The sequence below is a fragment of the Ischnura elegans genome, chromosome 3, assembly GCF_921293095.1.
Source record: "Ischnura elegans chromosome 3, ioIscEleg1.1, whole genome shotgun sequence".
NCBI lineage: Eukaryota > Metazoa > Arthropoda > Insecta > Odonata > Coenagrionidae > Ischnura > Ischnura elegans.
In genome coordinates, this window is record NC_060248.1 from 7,183,135 (window position 1) to 7,210,682 (window position 27,548).

At 41.8% G+C, this 27,548-nt stretch overlaps 1 protein-coding gene across 1 annotated transcript; it reads right to left on the bottom strand.

Moving 5' to 3' along the window:
- Positions 1-3,110: 3,110 nt before the first annotated feature.
- Positions 3,111-18,320, bottom strand: LOC124154946. The gene is made up of 4 exons (XM_046528710.1): positions 17,687-18,320; positions 13,974-14,182; positions 7,816-7,893; positions 3,111-5,181 (listed from the first exon to the last, which is right to left on the bottom strand). Exons 2-4 carry the CDS (start codon positions 14,131-14,133, stop codon positions 3,122-3,124), a joined length of 2,298 nt encoding a protein of 765 aa, XP_046384666.1. The 5' UTR covers positions 14,134-14,182; positions 17,687-18,320; the 3' UTR covers positions 3,111-3,121.
- Between the last annotated feature and the right edge of the window lie 9,228 nt (positions 18,321-27,548).

A 27,548-nucleotide genomic window follows, 5' to 3' on the forward strand; every position in this document is an offset into this window, starting at 1 on the left:
CTTGACGCAAACCACACACCAGAAATACCACACCCATACATATAAGTAGACGCGACGCTCCATACACTGAGGTCATCGAAAAAAATGGATCAGATGCATTCCCTCACCCGGATGGTATCCTAAGAGAACTCTATCGTTGATATAATAGGTGAAAAGCGACCAGCTCCTCAAAGTTGAAAACTATCCCGTAATTGGAGAGCGTAAATTGGTAACAGCTTATTACTAATGAAGGATCTAAGGTTTTCCCGGCGAATAGACTGGAGTAAGATTTCTCGGGTTTCCAACCGGGTCCAAGAGTTTTTCAGCACCGACGTTTCGAGGGCAAAGTCTGCCATCGTCTTCAGCAACGATTGGCAGTAGTCTTGTGGAATACTTAAAATATGCAGCATTTCTGAGCGTCAGTGAAATTCACGTTAATTGTTAAGGGAAACAAGAAATCTGGATAGCGTAGTGGTCTGCGTGGTAATAGGGAGAGCCAAAATCCCGTGGTTCGGTTACCTGTCTGAGGGAATACTAGTAATAAGCTGAAGGAAGAGTTCTCTGGTTTCCAGCCGGGTCCAAGGGCTTTTCAGCACCGACGTTTCGAGGGCGAAGTCTGCCATCGTCTTCAGTGAGAATGGATTAAGCCAAGACGTGTCCGTCCGTCCATCACATCTTGGCTTAATCATTTCACCCTGAAGACGATGGCAGACTTCGCCCTCGAAACGTCGGTGCTGAAAAACCCTTGGACCCGGCTGGAAACCGGAGAACTCTTCCTTCAGCTTATTACTAGAATTCCCTCAGACAGGAAACCGAACCACGGGATTTTGGTTCTCCCTATTACCACGCAGACCACTACGCTATCCAGATTTCTTGTTTCCCTTAACAATTAACGTGAATTTCACTGACGCTCAGAATTGCTGCAGACTTTAATTATTCCATAAGATTACTGCCAATCGTTGCTTAGGCGATAGTATGAGGTATTGGTTTCTTGGAAGACCATAATCCCTAGTTTTGCCTTCCTTCATAGCCAGTGGTGTGATGGCAACATTAGCAGTGCCGGAACGCACTTTCCCTAACTTTTTTACAAGTGAAATATTACTCAGCGTGTTTCACCAATTTCATTAAATATAGAATAACCAAATAGAAAGAAATTTCGTTTTGGCTACGAACGTATATATTTGAAATTTTGAGGCACCCAAAACTGATAAAAGTGTTACTTGACTTTAATGCCTTGTGAGACACCGCTGCTCATGGTCTGAAACGATCAAAAGGTGTTTCCGAAAGCGCAAAAAAATCAAGATTACTTCATTTAGAGAGCAATTGATGACGTAGCACAATTATCTCACGTGATAATTTACGAAGCACCTCCAACGCATGAGACATCTAGCAGTCTGACGATTTTCGTACCAAAGGTACTATTGGAATAGTCCATGCTCATTTTTGTAAATTCCTCTATGATCGCGGGATGCCTCTTCCGTTCGGAGTAATTCATGAATTGCCATGTTAGATCGTTTTTTTACGCTATGAAGTTAACTGTACTATATGCGCTTACCAACGCGACCTAATACCATGAACCTAAAGCAATTACCACGGGAACGAAGAAACCGGTGGTCTACGGGACCTTGAGTGTGACGTGTGATTACCTGGATCAATGCCGAACAATTTTAACGAGCACATTTCTTCATTTACTATCATTTATTGAATTAATGATAGTAAATGAAGAAATGTGTTCGGTAAAATTGTTCGACATTGATCCAGGTAATCACACGTCACACTCTAGATTCGTTCTTTCTTTCCTCGCCTCATCGCTGCACTCATGGAGCTATGCATATATTTTTCTACCAAATAATCAATGCGAAATATATGCATTTTTGTATGTATTTACATGTCTAGTATTGAGTCTTATCAGAAAAAAGCAATTTCTTATTGTGAGCATAGATTATTTATTATTTACCAGACTTACTTTTCATTGCCTATCACAACCGTTAGAAGCAGTAAAATTTGCCAGAAATTGAGATTATATATCCTTTGGTTTTGTTCTATGTTGTTATCACTGCAAGTAGCGAATGAGTTCGCTGAAAATTCAGCGTGTCCAACTTAACGACGGTTAACTCATCAGTGTTCGGACTAAGAGATAATATGGTGGTTTCCTATTATTTCTTTATTGCCTAAATCGAAAGATTATTACTCCTGGAGTACGCATTTCACGCTCTTAGATTATCGAATTACGATATCTATTTTTCGCGTTTAAACGAAAAGTGAAAATTTTCAAGCGCGCGAAAACGCGACGGCTAAGTATGAATGCCGGGAAAACTCCGTGTGACGTCGTTCTGGTTCCAGCTGTCGGCGTGTGAGGTGACCTTGGGGCGAGGCTTTGAGCACTGATACGATGCAGCCTGCTAGCAGGTAGCCGAGTGCCCTGCTAGCAGGTAGCGCTTTGCTTAAATAAGGATTTTTTCCCCTATCAAACGAAGGAAACTTTCCGAACTTAGGTATTTTTAATGTGTGATTATTAAGAGATACTTCCCTGAGCTCTGTGCCTCACGTATGCATTGGTAATCTCAGACTATGTAAAACTCCTATCTACTCATGTAGAAACTAGGTCCCTGTGACGTCACGTGGAGTGGCATCGCATGGGCGCCAATTTGGCCTTTTTCAAATGAGGATTAAATTGACCACTGCCATTTGTCTAAACCGGTATTTCTAAAACCAAATAATTTGTATATTATGAATACACTAATGGTGGGTAACGAATCGCAATCAATGCCTTTCGTTTTCTTTGATGAAGGAAACTACCCTATTGGAGAGCCAAAATTTGTGTCAACCATTGGGAAAACTCTACACATAAGAGATTGTAATAAATGCGGGTGACTTTGATGGCACCAGCATCATTTCCTGAGGGAGAGGAACATAATTGTTATCGAAATACTGGGCCAGACAGATTCTCATAACCGAATGGAAACCCCAGAGAAATCTATCAATTACAGCATAGATTATAAGGTAGTGATCCTTCACCTAAAATGACCGGTCCAGCTGAAGGAATGAGTTCTCATAAGCCTTGCTTCCAAAGAAAACATACGCTCAAGCATGCAAACTGTGATTGGTTTCCATTTTTTTAAATCGTATCGAGAGTGGTCCTCTACAGCGGGAGAGGATCGACTTCCGTCCATCTGTCCCAAGTTCTAATCTCTCGCCAAAACTTATCACCAGGGTCGCTCGCAAGCGATCCCTCGGATATCTGTCGAAACGTCAGTATCTTGTACTCTGCCGCCAGTTTACCCGTCTCCACTCCGAGTCTCGCGAGGTGATGGAAATGCATCATTGCCAGACGAGAGGGAAGCGACTCGGTGAAATTCCCACTGAATACGACCGAGTAGAATTCAGTATTCAGGGCTTTTCTTTCCCAGAGTGAGGGGTACTTCCAGCCGCGGTGTTCAAAAGATCTCCCATATCCATCGATGTAAAAGTTAGCTTTACCACTCAAGCAGTGATATTGTGCTACGTCCCGGCAATTAGTGTTTATTAACTCCCCAATAACCACGTAATCGACGGCTCTTGTGAAATTGCTCGCTACCGACGACTGGTAATCCAGTCTCGATGCTCGGAATGGAATTCGACCATTCGAAAATAAATCGACCTTTAGCGTTGAGTAACTCGTCCACGATGGCAACGTGCTCAAGTAGCCGTCCAGCCCACGCGCAGGGGAGGGCGTTCCGGTCCTGTATGTCTCCCGGAAAGACGTCAGTTTGTATTGCTCCGATAAAAAGTCCAATCTCACAGCGTAAACCAGGAGACCGGTCAATGCACTGAGGGCCAGCGCAGAAGGGCGATCCTCGGAGAAGGAACCTAAAAATCTAATGGCCATGACATTAGAAACAGAGAATGACCTAGATACTTGAGACGTACATCCCCCTTTTCCCTCGTAAATTTGACCATCTCCTCCGATGTAATAGTTGTAAATCACGGTGTCAAAGCCATATATATCCCTGGTATACTGTTTCTCTCTTATGAGGGGTACGCATTCTTCGCGGGTGTAGCATCTTTCTCCTCCGTTGTCCACCACGACCATTGTCATTTGACTGGACGAGCAACCCTTAGATCCGTAATCCCAATCGTGGCGTTTGATGATAGCCAGGGGAGTGTAGGGTGATGGGTACTGACTGTTGCCAATCCATCCCTCCGACCAAGCGGACCAACCCTCCACAACCTCCTGCAAGCCCTCTCCAAGAGATCCTTTCGCAGCATGAAGCAGTCGACCAATGGAAACCAATTTGTATTGAGGCGACAACCTGCCCACCTCCACGCCGCTCGCCACCAACAGCTTCAGGGCATTGACGGCCTCTTCGGACGGGGCGTCGCTCGTGAAGTTGCCGCACAACTGCACGCTCACGTAGCTGTTCTCGATGCCTTTCAATTCCCACTGCGGCCGAAACTCCCACCCGCGACCCTCGAACACGTCCCCACCGTCCGTGACGTAGAAGTTGTGCGGCAGGTCGCCCCTCAGGGCCGCGCTCATCTCTTGGCGTTCGCGCGTCATGAAGGCCGTGCACTGGACACGCCCCCTGCACCGCTCCCCGCCCTCGCTGATCATCACGTAGGCCACTCCCCTCGGCAGCGGACGCGAGCGGGTCCGGTTCGAAGCCGGCCCTTCGCCGTCCCACGCGGCTCTCCGCACCAACCTCAGGTGTCGAGGCAGCACGTATTCCCATGAGCGGGACAGGCGAGCCACGTCCGTTGCCCTTGGCCATGCGGACACCGCGTCCTGCAGACCACGACTGGAGTGGCTCGTGTCGTTGAGCAGGGTGGCCATCGCGATGACGGCGTGGCCGGCAGAGAGCCGTCCGCTCAAGAGGCCGTCGTCCACGAGCCACTGGTAGGCCTCGAGAGCACGGGCCGAAGGCGGGCCGCCCAGGAAGTGCACGGTGACGGCGGTGAGGCCCCGCAGGTGCCAGTAGGGAGGGGCCCGCCACCCGCGACCCTCGAACACGTTCCCGTCCCCACCCACGTAGAAGTTGTCTCTAAGCTCGCAGTTCTTCCTGCGGCCCCTGAGGGAGCGGACGAGGGCGCGGCAACGCCGCATCCGGGAGCAGCCGATGCCTCCGTCCCTGACCACGATGAGGCCCACCGAATCCCTCGACTCCCTCATCTCGTCTCGCTCCCATTCCGCTCGCCAGTGCAACCGATTCGGCTTCTCCACATCTGCAAGAAGAAGATAACCTTGGCTCTATCTTCAAAGAAATCAACAATCCAAGAGTGTGGTCGTTAATTCGGACCCGAGATCGATATTCATTTTTTCTAAATAAATACGGAAGATGGAAGGGAAACGTATGTATGAGTTTCGAGAAGATCTCAGCCATTCACTCCACACCACTCTGTAAGTTAACGCGGAAATTCGTGCTCATTTTAACTGCGTGCAATATACAACAGCCAACATCACCATTTTTCCCATGAAATTTGGAATAGTTTTAAAACTTTTGATCACGGCCCGGTTGAATGAATTTTTTAAATAAGAGAAGGCCTTATCAATATAAAAATGCCGTGCCTGTCGGAAAATTTCTCGGTGAATCTAATTGGTGAAGGTATAGTGTAGTTTTCACTCGTAATATTCAATTGGAGTGCATAAATCCATCAAAGTGGAAGAAAAGGGAATATGAGTTAACGGCTAAGATCGATCTCAGACCAGGGAACTTGAGGATTGACTTGAGGATTTGTGCTGTTTGGGATTGGTGCTAGACGCGTGACCAGTGGAGGAAGAAGGAATTGGTAGGAATAATCGCCAAAGCGGATAGAGGAATCCTTTAAAAAAATCATCGTCTTCTTACTGCTGAAAATATAAGCATTTAAGTTGGGAACTAATTCATCAGTACTTAGACGTTTCCGTATGGAAGCGAGGCAAGGATGAAGACAGCGGCGGAGAAATCGAGGTTGGATTCCATCAAAGTGTGGAGTTAGGGAAGAATGATGGAGATGGCTACTCTTGTTAACCGAGCATATAAAATTTGCGACTCGGACTCAATTTCCAGCGAGAAGAAGCACCTGACATCAGCCTTACTAAGAAATGGATACAGCGCCAACATGGTCCTGAAAAGGGCCGAGAAGGAAGAAAACAGAAGACAAGTGCCCGCGACGCCTGACCCGGAAGATGCCACCAGGCCGGATTCGAAGGCTTATGTCACCATCCCCTTCATCGCAGGGAGGTCTGAGAAAATCGCGAGAGTATTGAGGAAGCATGATGTAGTGACCAGATTCAACTGCGTCACTAAGATAGCTGACATCCTACCCGGGCCCAAGGACAGAATTTCACCACTACTCTCCGAAGGCGTGTACCAAGGGCCATGCTCTTGCGGTAAATGGTACATTGGTGAAACATGCAGAGCGCTGAACACCCGCATGAGCGAACACCGAAGAGCGACCAGAAACAAACAGTTCAAAGCCTCTGCCATCGCGGAGCACGCCTGGAGTGAATCCGGACATTCAATTTTATTTGACGACGCCAAAATAATTGCGAGAGAAGACAAGTACTTCCCAAGAATAATAAGAGAGGCCATTGAGATAGTCAAAAGACCAGCGAACTTTAACAGGGAGGATGGCTATCCTTTGCACAGCGCGTGGAAAAGGTATATTCGACGCAAATACGAGGACGTTCCCTGATTGGCCGAAAGAAATCCACCGATTTGGCGCCAAAAATTGACTATATAAGAGAGGACTAAAAGCTTCACTTCATCCTTCACCTGAGGACGCTGGCAGGAGAGCAGGCGAAACTGTTGTGGTTCTTCAACAACGGACGCGGATGCAGCCCAAAAGAATGCTGAACTCAATGATGGAGATTGAATGCATAGATCGTGTGATTGGTAATGCGGAAGTTCAAAGGAGAGTACGAGAGAAGAATGATATTTCGAGAATCTTGTGTGGAAGGCGGAACAATCAATTGCTCACATAATGAGATACAATGGAAAAAATGAAAATTATCGTTGAAGGGAAGAATGGTAGAGGTAGTCCGCAAAAGGGTTGTTTCCTATTATTTTTTAAATTGCCTAAATCGAAATATTATTACTCCTGGAGTACGTATTTCACGATTTTAGATTTTTAAATTACGATATCTATTTTTCGCGATTAAAACGCGACGGCTAAGAATGAATGCTAGGAAAAGCCCTTGTGACGTGTTTTTGGTTCCAGTAGCCGCCGGGTGACGCCACCGTGGTGCCAGGCTATGAGCACCGCTACGATGCAGACTGCTAGCAGGTAGTAGAGTACCCTGCGAGCAGGTAGCAGAGTACCCTGCTTGCGGGTAGCGCTTGGCTTAAATAAGGATTATTAATACCCTATCAAACGAAGGAAACTTTCCGACCTTCGGCAGTTTTAATAGGTGATTATTAAGATATGTTTCCCTGAGCTCGGTGCCTCATGCATGCATTGGTAATCTCAGACGATGTAAAACTCCTATCTACTCGTATAGAAACTAGGGTCCATGTGTCGTCACGTGGAGCGGCATCGCATGGGCGCCAATCTGGCCTTTTTCAAATGAGGTTAAAATTGATCATTTACATTCGTTTAAACTGGGATTTCTAAAAAACAAATACTTTGAATATTATTAATACATTAATGGTTGGTAACGGATTGTAATCAATGCCTTTCGTTTTCTTTGATGAAGGAAACTACCCTATAGCGGATGTAGTCGACGGAGGAGATACATGGTGGATGGTTAATGAAGGAATGGGAACAGAGGAAATTCGTGAGCGTGACAAGGCTAGGTGAATTGGTAGGTGGGCAAACCAGTCCTCTGATTGCAGAGCGATGATGATGAAAGGGAATTGCAACATAGCCAATGCTTACGCTCATGGCAATCTTCATGTAACTCAGCGTTCGTGATCTCCCACTCGACTGTCTCGTCAGGAACTTCGCCCACAGCTCCTGTTTGAAGGAGAAACAAAATATCAGTCGAAGCGTAACTCAGCCTCTCTGCTTTTAATGAAACGCTCAGTGCGTTAGGATCTCATTCCGGTCATCAGGTCACATTCATCTAAGTGCACCGGTGGGAATTACACTGCAGTAAGTGCATATAGAGGGAAATTATTCGGACATAGTTCCATTCGAAGAGGGGAATCTATAATCCCTCCTGTAGAAGCTTGAATTATGTATGGTGCCACCTTTTAATCAGTTTCCTAAAATATCCGCGGACGTTGAACAATTTCAGGTTTAACGTAGCAAAATTGAAAAATAATATTAACGCAAAAATTAAAACTTAGTGGCAAATGCCCACAAGTATTTTATCCTAAATCCATTCCTTTTATCCAGACGCCTTTCAAATTGAATAAACCGACGCGATGCAGCTTTTCGACTATTCCCCAAGAGAGGTGCATCATTTCGCAAAGGAAGTTCCACAACGTAACGACCTGATTCTTCCCTACGTACCGTCGCCTGTAAGTGAGATTCACATTTCCTGTCGTCCTCACTCAGGTAACGAACGGTTGGCGGTTCCTCTACCTCCCAAAACTTTCGTATACAATAATCCAATTGTGACTCAACAGCCAAACAAAATGAATCTGTATTTTCGTCCGTTTGATGCACCTTTCCCACTAGGCAATATCCCCACAGTGTCTCGATGGCACTCGGAGTACCCTTTGGACCTGCTTTGTATTCCCAATCATTACAGTGCCCAACCATTCGGCACCCAACAAAATATCAATAGCCTCTGGCCGATAATACTGAGGATACGCTAAGGCGAGATTGCGTATGTGTGGCCACTGCTTCTTCTGTACCTCCATCTTAGGGCACCGCGCAATATTCTCAATAATCAAGGCTTCGTAAGATTTGAAATTTAGCATTTTTCCCAAAATGCCCCAAAAGTACGCAAGTTTTCTCTAGTGTTCATCATTCAGCATTGCTACATTAACTCTCCCCAAGTCCGGGCCTTCGATTTTCAGCTGCCCACCTGGCAATAGACGCAAGACGAAGTGAAGTACCTGGGAGTTACGATAACGTCGAACCTATCGTGGGGATCACATTATAAAGAATATTTGCGGCATAGCCCTGAAGAAACTAGGATTCGTCAAGCGTATTGTGGGAAGATTTCGGATTAGAAAGTAAAAGAGAGGTGCTATTTCGCACTCGTCCGACCGCACATTGAATATGCAGCGAGCGTATGGGATCCGGTGCAGAAATACTTAATCCGTGAACTGAATAAAATAAAAAGGAAGACAAAAGTTTGTCGAAAACTGAATTACCCAGATGTTAAGCGAATAAGGCTGGGAGCCGCTGGAGACTCGGAGGCTGCGCGCTAGGCTTAGATTGCTTGAACAATGGAGAATGGATATCTTTAAGAGCGACACGGGGAACATAATTTTAGATCCCCACCATATTTCCCGGTCCGACAGAAGGGATAAATTAATATAAATATTTAGGCGAACGGATAGATATGGGAATTCGCTTTTTCCCCGAACCATAAAAGACTTTAATAAACGCTATTCGTAATTTCGCATTTCCTTTTTATCTGTAAACGGTGGTGTCCATACACCCCCTGCCACACGCCTTTTAGGCGGCTTGCGGGGTAGTATGTAGATGTAGGAGGAACAGAGAGAAAGTAAATTAGGATGAAAGCCCGACGACGCCTCCAGGGACAGGATAGGGAAGGGAAAAACCCGGATCGTCAATGGGGACCCACTAATAGCGAAACCACACTTCTCTATTTCTACAGAAACGAAAGATATCCCTACCATGAAGAGAAACCCTACCATTTCCCATAGATAAGCAGTAAATTAAACTCTTTTTAGCTAATCAATGTGTGATAATGACGGTAACGGTCGCTGGCCACCGCTTCATTACAATTGACACAAAAAATTAATGCCTGCTTGTGTTTCCGGAATTCCCCCTCCCTAACACTACTGTCAAAAACGATGTGCCGCCTTACTTTGCAAATTTATAATCTGGACTTCAGCGCATGCCATAATAATCATTAATACGGCAATTTAAAGGAAATTTTATCGTCAATTCTTATTTATTTCTTGTTTTACGAAATTTTAATAAAAGTAGTCACGCGAGTGCAATAAATGACTTTCGCGCACCGTAAAATTAGCTGTTTTGTCAACTTCATGTTTGTAACTCAACCTAGGGAAAACTACTACGTCCACAACATTCATCCATCAAAACTGGCCCAAAATTTTATTTCATAGTATGGAAATATCTAAATTCCTATTCTTAAAATAAAATGAAGTGGAAACTCTTAAACATTTTAGTATTAAATAATAATATAATATTTTTTATATTAAAACACCATTTGGCGGATAAACATTGGTCAGAAAACCAGCGATAATTAGTTGAATTTAATAGGAATATATTAATCACAATGTTCTCAATAATCACGTTAACTTTAGTTTTACTTTCCCTGTCCTTTTGCAAAAGTGGTTCAACGCGATACAATATTAACTTTTATGTACTTTTTATTTCATCTCATAGTTTGAGTTTAAATACATCTTGATTTTTAAGCATAAGTTTTCATCAAACCGATGTCTGTCTCTTCAGGCAATCAAATGTGTTGGGATTCTGCAATTATTTTTGCTCTAAAGTAACGGTACTTGAATACTGCCTGCTTCGTCAACCTAAACTTATTCCATGTTAGCCTGTCGAAGCCATAGAGCTCTATGGTCGAAGTCGGACACGACCTTTGCAGCTGTGTGAAACCGTAGTTTTTTTAAATCATAAACGGTAACATAAGAACCAAAACATATTTCCGTGTTCTACAAATCCCGTTGCGATAAAAATTACAGAAAGCACTGGTTGCCTCACCAAAATCATGAACATTTTTAGCGTTACACATGTGGAATGAGTGTTAGAATTCTTCTCAATTTATTTCTCTTTTTCGCCCTTCAGTTTGTCTCCCTCCGATCGATATATGTATCTTAGAAACTTTTCTTGAGAAGTTTTTTAAAATTCATCCCTGACCCTAGTTAGAGTAAGAATTCTCATTCTCAGAAAATTCATTTTTCTTCTCACGGCTCTCTAGTAAATGCGGACGTTCGAGAATGCCAAGCGTATGAATGAAGACGTCTAATATCCTCATATTGATGGCAATATGACTTCAGAGATTATGAAAGGAAAGCTAAAACATTATTTCTAGAAAATGTGGTCCGAAAGAATAACTGTAGAGTCGAGAGCGTGTTCTTTTGGTATGCGTTAATGGAGCATCAAGGATTCCTAATGACTAGAATTTTCTGCCCAAAACTCATACGATCATTTGATTCACTAACACTAGCATTACAACTAAATATTTGCCATAAATGAGAATATTTTTCGGTATCATCCATTTTACGCGAATTAGAATGGCTTCTTTGAATTTGGAAATATTAGGTATCACTTAGACGTGTATTTCATTAGAAAAAAATCGAATGACTTATGCTATTCTAATGGGCAAAGTTGAAATATTCACTAAATCTATAAATATCTAGTGATCCTTGACGAGAAATATCCTGTATTTGAGTGATTTTATTTCTTTTACCACCATCTTATTACAATAGTTATTGCAATAAATTGGCGTCTATAACATGCAGGCCTAGCTCTCTATGATTCCCTGAGGAATAATCTGTGGTGTTACATATAAATCGACCGTAATCAATGATACTATAGTACCTAATCTTCTAAATCCCGATGTTTTTCACATAAACCAGCATTCAACTCAAGAAAACCTCACTCAAGCCATCGATGGCGTTAATGCTGTTATTGAACAAATTAACACGTGGACTGAGATAAATGATTTGAAACTGAATGAAATAAAACAAAAGGCATTATACGTGTATGGAAGCAGAAACCTTTCCTATGAGTCCAATTTTCAACAATATACCAGAAACCATGGCGAAAAATCGATCTCTCCCCTATGAAGAACAATTTTTAAAAATTAAGCAATTAAAAAAACATTTAAATAACTAAGCAATTAAAAAATAAAATATAGCAATTAAAAACTATTAAAAAATTAAGCAATGCAAAAACTATGAAAAATAAGGCAATTTAAAAACCAATTAAAAGATGAATCAATAAAAAATTAAACGTAAAACACCGAGGGGAGTGGGGGAGGGTATTCAATCGACACGCATGGCTTTTCTCATATCACTCGATGAGGCTGGTGTGGTGGCTGGAGTGTTGTCTTCACACCCCGTGGCCTCTGGTTCGAATCCCGGCGGACGCAGATATTTTTCATAGACTGCCCGATCCCCGCTTCAATGTTGTGTGGAGGTCAATTCAGGTGAAGCAGTCCGCCCGTCGGATGGGACATTTAAGCCGTGGCCCTCTCGGCGCCTTTCGCTAAGAGCAGCCTAATGCCTACGCCGGGTTTCTCTCCACCCTTCCTTACCTCCCCTTCCCTCAAGACGCACCTTTCCTCAGCTGTCGGTCGCCTCCTCCAAATACCATACCCATACCATTCGTATCAGTCGATCTATGTTCAGGGCATTATCGTACACAATTTAATCAGTGTAGGTTTATTTATTGATAGGCAAATAGTTCGGAATCAGGTAAAACTCAGTATCACAAATGAAAGACAGAGAAATGCCGTCAAAATGCATGTGAATTGCAGCATAAAATGTTAGGTAATGTCCGCACAAGGTCAACGCATCATTGTTCTTCAAACTGAAATGAATGGCCCTGCTTTTTCAATTTTCAGAGTTTCACATGACGTCAATTCTATCGTTCTATCGGCCAAAGTTTGCGGAGATACGCATAGGCGATTTACACAACTCTCGAAACACTGTCTTCCACGACTACTTTCGTACTCGGCACTTTTTCCGACCATTGCACGAATAATAGGTGATCTCTTGAATCTTCAAACTGTACCACAATTAACAATTCAAATGAATGTGGAGAAGGAGCTCGTGCGAGGAAGAAATTGGTCGTGGAATAGCCGGAAACGAAATCAAGCGAGTGACAGAGACATCGCAAGAAAACTGAAAAATACGTTTCGGAATATCAAGAGGAGATTTTTTTAATTTGATTTCCGATTCTAATTATTTCTCACCATTTGGATGCCATTCTGTTCAAAACTATCAGGTCTATTAATGAATATTCTTTCGCATTATTTCATGCTTTACTTTTTTGTTTCCCGGAAAAATTAATCGCAATCATATCGAGGAGATTTTTAAATTTGATTTCCGATTCTAATTATTTCTCACCATTTGGATGCCATTCTGTTCAAAACTATCAGGTCTATTAATGAATATTCTTTCGCATTATTTCATTTTTACTTTTTTGTTTCCCGGAAAAATTAATCGCAATCATATCGTGAGGGAAAAAAAGAAGATACAAAAAGTTTCATTATTACTTGCCAAATTCGGAACTTTTGGGCATTATGAGATTGAGACTAATCTCAGCTTTGTACTCAATGCTCAAATATGGCAATCATCAATAGTTAAACCGTTCTCAAACCGCCTTATTCGATTCAGTTGGCACGAAAAACTTGAATTTCGATATGTCAAACTTCACAGTAATTTTATCTCAACATTTTTTTTAATTGCCACCATTTTGATTTTGCCCCCTCGAGGACTGATTGAGGCGGTGAAATTGATTCATGCAACTGGAGGGTACACTGTTGAATGCTTCGAATGGAAAGAATATCTGCATGAGCCATTATCTCCTAATGAAATCGAGAATCCAGATTGCTTGATAAAAATCGTCGCCATCTTGGCCGCCTATTAGTTTTTCAGATTTAGGCCCCTAAATCCGGCTTTTCATCTATCTAACTCGGATTCAATAGCATCAAATTAGTTTAATAACACCTTTTGCCCAGAATATCTTTAGAAATGTCTATAGACTTGAAAAATAGTCTCTCTTTCGTTATTTTCATGTGGATTATAAGAGCCATTGTTTTAAAACGCGAACGCTATACAATTTAATAACGCAACGCTAACGCAATAAATGAGCGGTAAATACAACGACAATATCTTTAAACCGTCGTACCTCCTCCGAACAGCGATTTATATTCAAGATAAATGCCTTATCAAATATCATACCTATTCCCATTTCACCGGAGCTGTCCACCAGTACCGGCACCTCTTTGGTTTCAGCAACGGGTCCGAGAAGTAGTGACGTCTTAACGGTATTTTGCATCCCTCCCCGCGATTGGCCGATCACCCATCCAAGCACCACTGCCACTATCAAACTCGTCTCCATGGTGTTTTCAGCCGCTTGCCAACCTTGGTCATTCACTCACCCGCAGAACCTTGGAGAGGAATTGGAAAGGAAAACGAGTGTTAATAAGTCACTATTCATCCAACCACTCCAAAGTTTACGATCTATTTCATTTCCAGTAATTTTAAATTTTCTCTCTGCTGCTCCATAATCTATGGCCACATGGTCGCTCCGCGGCTTGTCTTCAACATTGCAGATAAAAAGAATTTATTAAATCGAGAGAAACGCATTTGATTTAAGATCATGCCCTTCCGAAATTGGAGCTCAGAATTTTTTCTTCGTTTAAGAGGAGATCCCAATAAAAATGTGGTCTCAAAAATATGTTCTTCAATTATGAACACATTTTTGGGAGTTCAGTTTATTTTATTCCAGCATTCAGAAATTATCCTCTCTTAGATTTCAGCGTTAAGATTGTTCCCTTCTTAATTAAAGAAATCTTTTTGGGGGATAGTTGAGGAGGTGGAGGGAAAGAAAGTGTAATAGCAGATGCTTTCGTTTCAACACCTAGTAAACTCCTTTGCGTCCCGGCTACGGTTTTATGATGTATTGCATCGACATATATAGTAACGTATCCATGCCCTAAATTGTATTGTTATTCACCATGGAATCGCCAAAAATAAGTGCAATTTAATAAGAAAATTAATTATATTTTGCGTCGGAAATATGACGTAGGGACCCCGCGCACGGGCGACTTTTTAGTTGCCGCAACTAAATAATTGCGTCCGGACCTATTCTGAGGGCGATTACACTGTTGCCGGCAGGAATAGATCGCGTGGGTTTTTGCCCAACTTCGCGCACTGTTAACTTTTCAGTTGCTTGATTGTTCGCAGCACATCTTGGGAAGTGTTTTGCTGCACGCGTTCTGCAAAGGTCTCATAGTTTGTAAGTTTTGGGGTTATTTACGATAATTTTTTACTGAAAATGCTCGGGATTGTATTTGGAAGCCATATATTTACAACTTCACTTACTTGCATTATGTAAATACACAACAACCTCTTTTACTTCCATATTTACACCTTTCATTAAATTTTCTTCGTCTTGATTTTCTTCAAACTCTTGAGATTCTTCGAAATTCTTTTCTTTACGTTCCTATACTTCTTTCTACTTGTCCAGCTACGACTGTTTCACAGCTCATTACATGGTGGACCACGGATCTCTATTGTAGAGACTATATAATGTTGGGCCTTGGAATTTCTCGCATCTACGTTTCTGCTCTTGATTCATTTATTTATCTCCGTCCAAGTCGACACCTTCAATTATTTCAATCATTTCTGTTGTTCGAAATAGGATTCCTAATTAAAAAAACCACATTGGGTAGGTTGATGTGTCCTTTCGCTTCGGTATGTGCGTTACACCTTCACTCGACGCCACCATTTCTTTTATTTTTTTCCTCCCGTTCTTTCTTCCTAATTCTCAATTTTACTGCAAATGTTGCTCCGGCCCCATTACCTTTTGGGATTATTTGCGGTACATTGATTTATTGAACAAGCTCTGGATTGTATTTGGAAGCCATAAATTCACAACCAGCGATCATATACCCTTGCGGAAAGATTCGGCAATCCATGTTAAAAATCGCGTCGTAAGTTCGACTGAGGAGGCGCCAATCGTTCCTGCAGCAAATTTGGAGCTAATTTGCACAGGTGTGGGTTACTCCATATAAAAACTTTTTTCGTAAATTTTTGTTTAAAATTTAATGCTGAAATATTATCCTTACGTTCTTCTTTATTTTCTGGTTCAGGTTCAGCTTTTCAGGTTATTATCAATTTAACATTTAAAAAAAATTAGTGACCATTATAGAATAACAGTTGTTTGAACGAAGCAAATTACAATGAGTAAAAGGCGGAAATCATGTACAATTCATTCAAATTTATCATGCATATAATAGAGGAATCGTTCTTAAATATCAAAGATAAGTAAGTGATTATAAATAGAAGATAACCAAAAGCAAGCAAACAATATGTATCCCCAAAGATAAAATCACAGTATTGAAATCGTGATTGCAATCAAATGATTGCTGTGCTGCAGCCAGTGACGTAACTATGAATACGCTTTGGGGGAGATGGGATGGCCTGGAGCGGGAAAATTTTTGAAAACTGACATACCTCGGCATAAATTTTACATCATTTTGGCGCTAAAAATTTAAATTTAAGCAGATACATTTATTATATTTCAATACTAGGCAATATTTTTAAATAACTTTTTTATTTCTCTGATGGTTTGGGAGGATCTATCCCCATAGTTACTCCACGGACTGCAGCAGAAATCCTTCCTAGCTCGCGTCATATTTTATTTTTAAGTTTCCTCCTCATGTGTTTCTCGATCCAACTCAGTCTCTTTTCAATAGTTTAGTCTCCTTTTCATGTATAGCTAGATGGATGTATCTCTTCCCTGATATCTAATTCCACTTAAAATAGCCACTCCACCGATTTTACAGCTTCTCTGGTGCCCAATTTGCGATTAAAGCTATTGAAGATCATTCCTGGTATCTATATAAACCAGATTTGTTTAATTTTATTAAGATATCTGTTATATTTAGGTGGTTGAAATGTGATCATTTTTAGGTTACTTGATAATTAATTGGAATTAAAGGCAAAAACATTTTAGATTAAACGAAAGGTCTATAAACTTCTCTTGCCATTTTTACGTACAATATAGTTTATGTAAATTACTCTAAAAAAGGGGATAGTCCACAAGGACAAATACTGCACCCAAAACCTTTTGTTCCTTTGCTTATTTTTTCGCTGTCTCAGAATGAGCGCAACAACACAAGTAGCTTCCACGAGATCCATTGTAAACTGAGCTGACTGGCAACTGTTTAATCGCCAGTGCGCGGTAGCGAGCAACTCTTGGGTGAGTAAATTGTTTAGTTGCCGGTGATTAAAGCTGCCAGTGCGCGGGGGCCCGTACTCTGCACGTGAATGCTAGTTCCAATCCTAGAGTAGATTACCCACTCAAGAATACTACCTTGGGCATTTCATTTCTGTCACTTAGAAACCGAATTTCACTCGTAGAACATAGTGAGGGAATATTTACTTCATGGAGCATGGAAATTGTCACGAACATCGCACCAAATGGATCGACCAATAATGGAGGTTCGATATGCAAATATTTAAAGAAAAGAGTGGTGTAGAATCTGATCTGGAGTGTAGGTGTTTACGGTGCGGAATCGTGGACACTTTGGAAGGAGGACGAGAGAAGACTGGAGGCGTATGGGATGTGAGTATGGAGAAGAACGGATAACGTGAGGTGGACGTAGAGGAACGACGAAGTGCTGGACATGGTGGGTGATGAGAGGCAGCTTATTTATGAGGCACGGAGGAGTCAGAATGTATGGGTGGAGAGAGTACTTTGCGGTGAGGGGATGTTAAAAACAGTGTTATAGAGGGTAGAATGATGGATGAACGAGGGAGGGGAACGATGAGAATAGAATTCATGGATACAATGGAAGGGGAAGGGCCGTTTAGTGAATTGGAAGACGGAACTCCAAGTTGGTAGGAATGAAAGGCCAAGCTAATTTACTAAATGCTCCACGTACCTTAATCGGTAGAATGCTGAAATGAATAAATTGTGTTTTGGTGCGATGCCACGTCTGTTCACCTCGATATTTCGTCCTCCAGTGACCGTGAGACCAGTGCCTCGGTTTGAATTGTATGCTGGCGTGCTGTTGTCCGTCTCCAACTGCAACTGGGGTCCAAATGAGACGAGAGATGACCGAAGAGCCATCCTAATATCTTGCCGTCTTCGCATCCAGCATCACGCGGTGCCTGCCTCTCGGCCACCCCCTCTTCTTGGGGTCAAAGTGCACGCCAGGGGGGCCAAGTGGAGGCCCAAATCCGTCGGCTGGATTGACGTCGCCGCTTTGGGCACGACTGCCAAGATGTCCGCTGCAAGGCGATGAGCGATCCACTCATTCTGAGTGTATTTGCACCAAGGTATTTGCACTGGCGAGGATGACCTTTGAATTTTAATGTTGGCATAGAATGGCTTCCTTGAACTTGGAAACATTAGATATCACCTCGACGTGTATTTTAGAAGAAAAAATCATGTGAATTATGCTAATCTAATGAGCAAATTTGAAATATTCAATAAATCTTTAAAAAATTAAGTGATCCTTGACGAGAAATGTCCAGAATCTGTATCAATTTGCTTTCTTTTATCACCATCTTACTGCAATAGTTATCCAAATAAATAGGCGTCTATAACACGCAGGCACTAGCATTGTATTATTCTCCAAGAAAAAATCTGTGGTGTTTCATATAAATCGACCGTAATTAATGATACTAAAGTACCTAGTCTTCTAAATCCCGATGTTTTTCACATAAACCAGCATTCAACTCCACAAAACCTCACTCAATCCATCTATGGCGCTAATGCTGTTATTGAACACATTAACACGAAGACTGAGATAAATGATTTGAGACTGAATGAAAAGAAACCAAAAGGCTAATAAAATAAATAAATAAAAGGCATGATACGTAAATGGAAGCAGAAGCCTTTCATATGAGTTCAATTTTAACCACATCCCAGAAACCAGGGTGAAATATCGACCTCTCCCCTAAGAAGAGCTATAAAAAAACATTAAAAAATTAAGCAATTAAAAAAATAAAACATCAAGCAATTAAAAAATAAAGCAATGAAAAATTAAATATACAAAACTCGGACACAAATTTCAGGAATAACTTTAATAGCGTCGCGAGTGTCGTCTTTGGTGAACCCATTTGAATGCGCTTTGAGCGACAGCGCACCAAGTGGCCGACGGAAGAATAAGAGGCGGCCGAATACTGAGGTCATTTGCGTCACTCGGAATGGAGGGATATTTATTAGGAATTATCTTGGGGAACGCAAGCATGAGCTATTTTCGGAAGCACGGACGCCAGTGTCAGGAAAATAACGACCATAGGCTCTCAAACGGGGCTCAAAGTTTTAATTTTCCTCGTGTGAAGAGCTTTTCTCAGTCCTTTGCTGGAACGTTAAATGTTTTAGGACATTTTTAAATTCCCGGTTGATTAAACAAAAATAAGTGATGATGCAGAGTTGAGAAAATCTTTTCGATTCATCGAATTGCGAGACTTTCGAAGGGAGACCACGTGCCTTTCTGCGACTATTTCAATACCATATTTTCAATGGTGTTCGTAATGGCGAACCCTTCTCGGAATGGGCAATGCTTTCATTGAATGGACCTTAATTTAAGCTGTGACTAATTCCTTTTCATGTGGTACGTTTAACTTGCCGGCATAGGACTTTTTAAATGTTCAACATCAAACGAGTTCAAAGACGAAGTGACTGAAGTCGACTATTCGCGATAGACTCATTCAAGTGAATTGTGATCGACATCCGACGTAACTTATGCGTCTAAGTTGGCCCATAACTTCCATCCCATATACTTCTTACACAATACACTACCCAGGGCGGTACCGAAAAGGGGCCCTGGAACACCCACCAAACATGAGTCTTCCGCCAGTATAGACGTAAATCTTACATCATCGGAAAAACGGAAAAAAACATCATGTACATGGGGATTCAAAGTGAAGCTGGGTTGTATTTGGTTGAAGTGTAGTCGTCAACGTTGACGTTAATGAATGGTTCAAGCTGCAGATAAAAAGCACTTCGTTGCCGATGTTAATGTTGCTCTGTACGCGACCAGTGGAATGCGAAGCGGTGTCCACGGAAACGCGAGTTGCGCGCGCAGCTCTTTGTGTATTTAGGAAGATGAAGAGCTCAGGCACGACCACCGAGAGACAAGGCCTGAGCGCTGATGCCTTCTAATTGACTGACGTCACGAGCCGTAGGTTATCAACCACGCCTTCCGACAATGCTTGCAGTTGTTTATATTTATAAGCCATTGCGGTGAAAATGGTGATTGGGTTGTTGAACGCTAAGTTGTTTGGAGTTTTAAAGCTTTTGCGATGGTTTTGTGGGCAACAGTATTGAATATAAGTGTTCAACAAATAGTGTACTAGTGTTGTCTGCCTCTTTGCAGAGGAAAATACACGGAGGTAACGAAAGTGTGCGTTTTCAAATTTCCTAAGGACGAAGAGACGAAGAGGAAATGGACACTTACCATTCCAAGAAAAGACGAAATATTCCAAGGTGAGTTACTATCTTTTTCTTTCTATTTGGACGGCGTGATTATTCAGGGAAATGTTAGTATAATGTAAATGTTGATCGTCATTAAAAGTGAATTAAAAAGATATTTGATATAAGCATTGACCGGTAGACGAATTGTTATGGTTTCTTGAAACAATTCTACTCTCGAGTGTATTTGCAGGTTGATTTCAATATTATTTGCGTTATCGCTTGAATAATTAAGGGTTTTAATTATTTCATAGTATTTAAATGTCTTTGAAATTCTCGAATATCAACGCTTAATAGAATACGGCGCTTATCCTCGTGTTCTAAGGTGTTGTTATTAAGAAGAACTTGATTTTTTGAGGGTGTTATGAATAGTTTTGTTATTAGTAAATTGTGGAAACATGTGAAACACTCGGGATGAATAAATGAGATAATTAATTAGGCATGGGTCATATTTATTACACAAGTAATTACTTGTGTAATAAATATGACCCATGCCTACGATGGCATTTTACATTATTTGTATGTTTACGCATGCATAGGGTAGTATTACTGTTTTAGAAAAGAAGTTTTTTTGCATTAAGTATAGTTCTTACATAGATGATATGTACTAACTAATCGTGTTAATCTGAGAACGATTGTTTGGAGAGCGAAATCTAAAAGTCTTCGAGGGTATTAAATGAACGATTCTTCAGTAGTTAATAAATTATGGAAACATGTGAAACGCTCGGGATGAATAAATGGGCTACCTACAAACGAGATAAATATGGCCCATGTCTAAGTTTGCATTTTAGATCAAATATTGTTAATCTAACTACCATTGTGTGCACAGCGAATTATTTAAGTCGACTTAAGATCTTGTTCACTACACCCTTATCAGACGAAGGTATTCTTCACTTGAAATACAGTTGATTTTCCGTCTACCAATAAAATTATCTCTATTTTTAAGGTGTTTATCCGGCATTTTCTGTTTGAAGATGTGCTTCATTAAAGCTCCTACTTCGATGAGAAGTCAGGAAAACTGCTGGCTGTACCATTGAACAGCCCAAAACTGAGGGATGGTGCCATGCCAAGGATCCTCCCTGATTGCCCTGGGTACCTTACCACTTCAGAGCAGACCAGGGATGCGCCATCAATGAGGGAACAGCGTCTTGAAAGAGCAACTATGGAAGCTGCTTTAGCTGAGAGTTTGAAAACTCAGGAAGCATATAGGGCTTAGAAAAAGCTAGACTCTTTCGGAAACGTAAATTCTCTGGTGAAGATGAATAAGCATTCAGCATTTTGGGATGTGGTCGTGAAGCCGTGTGCTATAATATTAAAGCATTTGGAAGAGTGTGCACCACCTCTTATTACTTACTCATTAATAGTATACATTCATAATAATATCAAAGTATACCACTGAAAAAGGGAATTAAAAGCAATAGGCAAATTCACTCCACTTTTTCAAGCCTATTTCATGTATGAAAAGTACCTCTGATGTGTTGGATAGAATTTAAAAACTCCACAAATAATATAAATATTTATAGCGATATTGTAGCTCTACTGGAAGAATGAAAAATTTAAGACTATGCAAATCAATCTTTGAATAACTTTATCAAATCACAAATGTCTCTTGTTCCAGAAAAAAGGTAAGTAGGCTCAAGAAAAGAAAGTAAGGTTCATCTGTGACATATTTGTATTTGCTGCAATGTTTTTAAAATATCTCCTGAAGTTCATAAATTTGCTCGCAATTCTGGTCATTTGGTTTTCCCACATCCAGTTACTATCAAACGGCTCTGCTCTTCTTTTAAAATTGGTCCAATTAATGAGCAAAATGAGCATGGGTTTCTATTTTACGTGAGGCACCGAGTATCTCATTACAGAGTCACGAGCGTTATATCACCCTTATGATGGATGAAGTTCATTTGAAACTCTTTCTTGACTACAAGGGCAGATGTATAGAAGAACCTGCATATAACTCCAGCAGTTTAGCTTCTAGTGCTCATGTGTTCGCGGTAGAGAACTTACTATATTCATTTAAAGATATTGTCCATATTTTGCCAGTGAGTACTCTGTCAGCCTATGTTCTAAAAGATATTCTGAAGAAAGTCATCATCGGTCTCGAAAATGTTGGTCTGGATGAGGTTTGAATTATAAGTGAAAAAAAATCCATCAACAGGAAGGCAGTATCTCTCTTCACCAATCCACCAAGGCTGAGTATAGTTTATCCACATCCTTCTCATCATTCTTGACCATTATTCTAAAGGCTTTACTCTGTCCATATGTTTAAATGTATTCGCAACAACTGGATCAATAAGAAAAACTATAATTTTCCCAACTGAATGCATTATATGCTACATTTCTGTGTTATCAGGTAAGACATGGTATTTTTCCATTCAAAACAATTTCCCCAGGTACTTCAAAGCAGCAAATCCTAGTTCACCGTTTCTTAAAAGGCTACAATTCGCCCCATTAAGTGATTAATTTGCCATGAAATTATAGTTTGCAGATAGGTCTAATCAAAACAATCCCTATATAATTTAACAGAAGCATAATCTAGTTTTATCCTAATCTTGCGCATGTGTAAGAACATAACTTTTTTATTTCATCATCGTTTAATGCAGCGATGCTGAAAAAATAGATGCCCCGTGAAGGATGTAAATATCCTATGACTTCTATGTTATAAGAACCACTGATGTGTAAAAAAATGTTTTACTGAATATAAGACTTTTAATGATATTCTCGAGGTTTCGAATGCATTTGAAAGCAAGCTGTTTCTCTTCAAAGAAGATTTTTCGGCGAAGGCGTTGGTCCAGTCGAAACAATTATGTTTCCCGAGGTAGGGATTTACTGTTAACATCATTTAAATGTAATTACATATGATATTATATAAGGAAAATTGTAGCCGGAAAAATGTCTGTTCACATATCGTTTGGTTTTCTTACGCATTCCCCACCAATCGGCGCTATCAATGGCAGTCTTTGCTACTCCCTCCGTCCGCCTACGACTCGTGACGTCACGATTCAGCGCTCAGGCCTTGTCTCTCGGTGGTCGTGGCTCAGGTCGGTATACTGTTGATAAATTTGCTGAAAATCGTGCGACTTGCTTCTCCTGTCCTTACGTTACAAAGTTCAACGCCTTGAAACTGAGGCCCTCCCACCAAAATGGGCCACCCACATCCTAAGTCCGGCCCTGCCACTACCCCGCAGGCATCTTCGGGCTCCTTCAGATTAAATACTTACTACATGGACTGAGTGTGAATCTTTAGGAAGGCATGGAAATCATAAATCACTCCACTCGCCCGTTTTCGCCATGATTGCAACGACATCACAAAATTGCGATGTCGAACGAGTTCGTCCCTTGACTCCCTCGTCTGTATTTTTCTCCGAAGCCTCGCTGCTAGGAAGGTCCTCATCCGTTTGGGCGCTAGAGAATTCTCCGTCGAGTTGTTGAATTCCGGCACGAGTTGGCAGTAGAGATAATTCCGACAGAAAAACCTCCGGCGCTCCGAGTGTCAGAATACCTCACAAGTTGGAAAAGAAGGTCGAACGGTTTCACCAAAATTCATTCTTTTCCAAAATCAATTAAGTAGAAGGAAATTCTCCGCATTTTAAGTTTGAAAGTGCACGTTTGATTCGGCACATAAGTTTTTAGAGACGGAAGTCATGCTTGAAAATGAAGGAAACCTCCAATCCTTCTCCTGCCTATGCTAAAATTTGCGTGCAGCCCTTGCAAGAAACTTAGAACAAGGGGTTTTGTATTGTATAGCCGATATTGCCATTACAGAAAATCATAATCATCGTGCTCGACATTCATCAAGCTGCATTTTTTGCAATAAAAATAGTTCATTGACAAATATTCTAAGCTGGATAAACTTTCCAGGTCAATATTTTGAGAGGGCAGGGACGCGATTTCAGATTTATAGTGTTCGACAGTATCTTAATTTTTTTCAAAGTTCCGAAATTCGTAATCAGAGACCTTCAGATACTTTCCTTTAGTTTAGATCGGTTGCCGTGCCTCATTTGTTTGTGCCGCTGTGCGGCGCCAGCCTCCTTCCCTTTGTCCTTGCCTCTCTCTCCCCAAGGTCTCAAAATGCCAATGGCTTACGCTCGGAGACAAGAGTCGCATCCACGCCCTAAGATCCCGTAACCACGGGTGATTTCCCCCGCACCAAGCGCCGCCGTACCCAGGCAAATCTCTACTACAAGGATCCTCTCCTCTCCACGCGGAAATTTTCAAGATGACAACTGAGCCTTAAAACGAGTAAATGGTATCGAAATGAAGAAAATCGCGACCGGAGGAGTAGCTGGAGTGACGCGTCTTCTTAGGGTCTCTTCTTCTCGGGTTTTCCTCCTGGTTGGGGCCTGCACGGTGGATGACGACGTTTCGCTGGGAGGCTTTCTGAGCATTCTCAGGACTGATGACCGTTCACTTGAACGGAGATAAATAAATACTGCATGAATGCCATGTCAGGTCCTAAATTAAGACCGTGGAATCTTTTTAATGGAGGTAATAATAGACCTCATCAGAGTGGATAGTTCGTTGGTGCCGGCACTCTGTTAATTCGTGTCATTATCCTGGTGCTTATGCTTCAATTACAGGGTTGTATTGTGTGTTGCGTTTGCGTGAACGGAAGGCTTTCAATCACTTGGCTTTTGACTCAACAAGTGCTCTGTTTACGTGACGTCAATGACTCTCGCTGGCTTTACTGAAGTGTCGTTGGTCTTCCTTTCGTTTTACTCCCCCCGTGTCATTTAAATCCTAGAATGAATCTTTTAACCGGTTGCAGTGCGATATGAGGATTTGGACGAAGGGTATGTACACGTATATTTATGTACGGTTCAAGTTTCTCCCGATGAATAAATAATATTTCGGAATTCTTCTCGAGATTATCGCCAGGTTATTGGCTTCGTATCCATTCGGCGAAGCACACGAAGAGAAAACGACTTTCTACCCATTGAAACGCGCCTTGTAATTGTCAAGTGAGTCGTTTCCCGAAACGTGCCTCGGCGGATGGATAAGATTATTTAAATAAATAAAAGATTGTAGCACTTTTCTACAAAATTTTTTACTTCGTACAACGCGCTTCGGCTCACTGAGCCATCATCTGGCACACTGTAAAACAAAACTGTGGAAAAGTGCTACGATCTTTTATTTATTTTAATATGTCTAACTTCCACCAATTGAAGCCTGAATATGTTGAACTTATGGATGGATAAGGATTAACAAGGACAAGGAACTTCACATAAACAATCAGGACAAGGCAACTTCCCACACGAGTCGTGAATGGCTGTGCCTCTCCATCCGTACCCCCTAAAGCCTGAATCGCTCGAGTTCAGTGTGTTCCACATCAAACGAAAGCCATGAGAGGGACTTCTTCCTCAGTGGATACTGCCCGGAGAACAGGTTATATATTTTTATTGAGAATGAAGGGATGCATCAAGTGATCCGGTTAATGTTTTCGCAATCCCCAAGTCAGTTAAGCCTGAATCACATGATCATTTTCTTTCGTCGCGAAAAGCAATCGCTCTAGTGATCATTTTTCTGAATCACACGGTCCCTCCCGCCGTCGCTTTCCGCATCATTTCCAATATCAGAGCTCGTTGTCATGGGACCAACATCACGCAAATATACAGCGTGTTTGTTTATCTATGTCGTTCCCACGATTGTTGCGCTGCAATCGCTCCATACGGACTTGCGTTCCGATTGGCTGATATGGGGTTTCAGTGAGGGTTTTAGCGACGGAAAAAGCGACCGGACGAGTGATGAAAAATAGTGATGAGAATCCTCATCGCGATCGCAAAAAAACAATTGCCGGCGACGATCATTTTCGAGTGATCACTCTAGTGATCGTGTGATTCAGGCTTTAGCATTCGAATGGACGCCTCATCCCCACGTCCACCTCCTCAGAAAATTCTGAGCCTTCCTTCATGGTCTCCATCTAAACCTTGAACTTTGATATTTCGCGTTAAAATTCAATCTCACTTCTTGAATGGGATCAGGCTATTTTAAGGGTCATCCTATTTTAAGGTTCAGGCGAAAAGGAATTTTCTCTGAAAGGCTACACTCCTCCAAAACAGCCTCTCCCTCCTCCGTCCAACTTATCGCTAACCTCTCACCCGCGAACGGCCAAATGCGCTTCATGAGGCACGACTGTCATCACACCTCTTCCAGTGGCTCCTCAATGTGTCAACTGGTTAATTCCGGCGACTGCGCTGCACAACATGGCCAGAGTGGCATTCAGAGGGGAAGGATAGACATGGTGTGAGTGAGATAGACACACTCTCAGTGTAAGATGCTTAGGAGGACACGCGACGACCGCGCAACAAAACATGTATTTCAATAGATCACGCACATACAATATTCGCTGGTGTCATAACACCCCCCACCAGACGCCGTTTTAGGCGGCTGTCGGAGTAGCATTTAGATGAATATTTACTCAAAGATTCTATATAGCAAAACATTAAAAACCTGGCAAATGATTAAATTGTCATCCGAGCATCCACTCCTATTACATAGGTATCGATGAAGCACTAGGAAGCTCTTAACCCCTCAACGCCGTCATGCGTACCCAGTACGCGCCCTTTAAATTTCGTATGCCGCCGTCATGCGTACCCAGCACGCTTCCTGACCTACTGTTTATAATATTTTTTCTCCGCCAGATATTGTATGTTAAATTAAAACTAATTACTCTATCTTTTGAAGAAATGTTTTTCCTTTCCAATAAAATATTCATAGCGGTTTTATGCCTTCAAGATTTTTTAAAAATGCTTCGATAAAATTCCGTTTTAAACCAGCGCCTTGACGACTTCGGTCCAAAAACTCAACGCCTTCTTTCAGCTGTTCTATCATGAAAACTTCCGCCTATTCTGATTAATTAAGAGACGTCTAGAAGGGTCAGCTACTTTAGCTTGAGATACGGTATCTTCTAAGCTCAATGCCATCTCTTCGTCTTCTCCTTGTTTGTCGTCACCTCGAGCCCCAAGTGTGTTTGGTCCGCCTCGTTAGTCCTAAGCGTCCTAAGCGAAGGGGCCATGTGCTTCGCTCTGCATTTATTTTTTTATTTTTTTTTCTGGACAGTAAACAACGAAGATAAGATTCCATCTAAACAGTCAGCGTATACCAGGGCCCCTTCGAGATATTTTCTTGTCTCTTGAGGGAGCTTCTAAACCACGAGCTTCAGTCCACCCAGTCCACCAGAGTCATTCATGCTGTGTGGTGTTCGTTCAGGCAGTGTGCTGAAATTCTCATTGGGTGTACTTCCTGTGTGTGGTATTTTTTTATAATTGGGGATCCTACGAAATGGGAATAGTATTGAAAGGCAAAAAAGAGACTCGGAAGTCTGT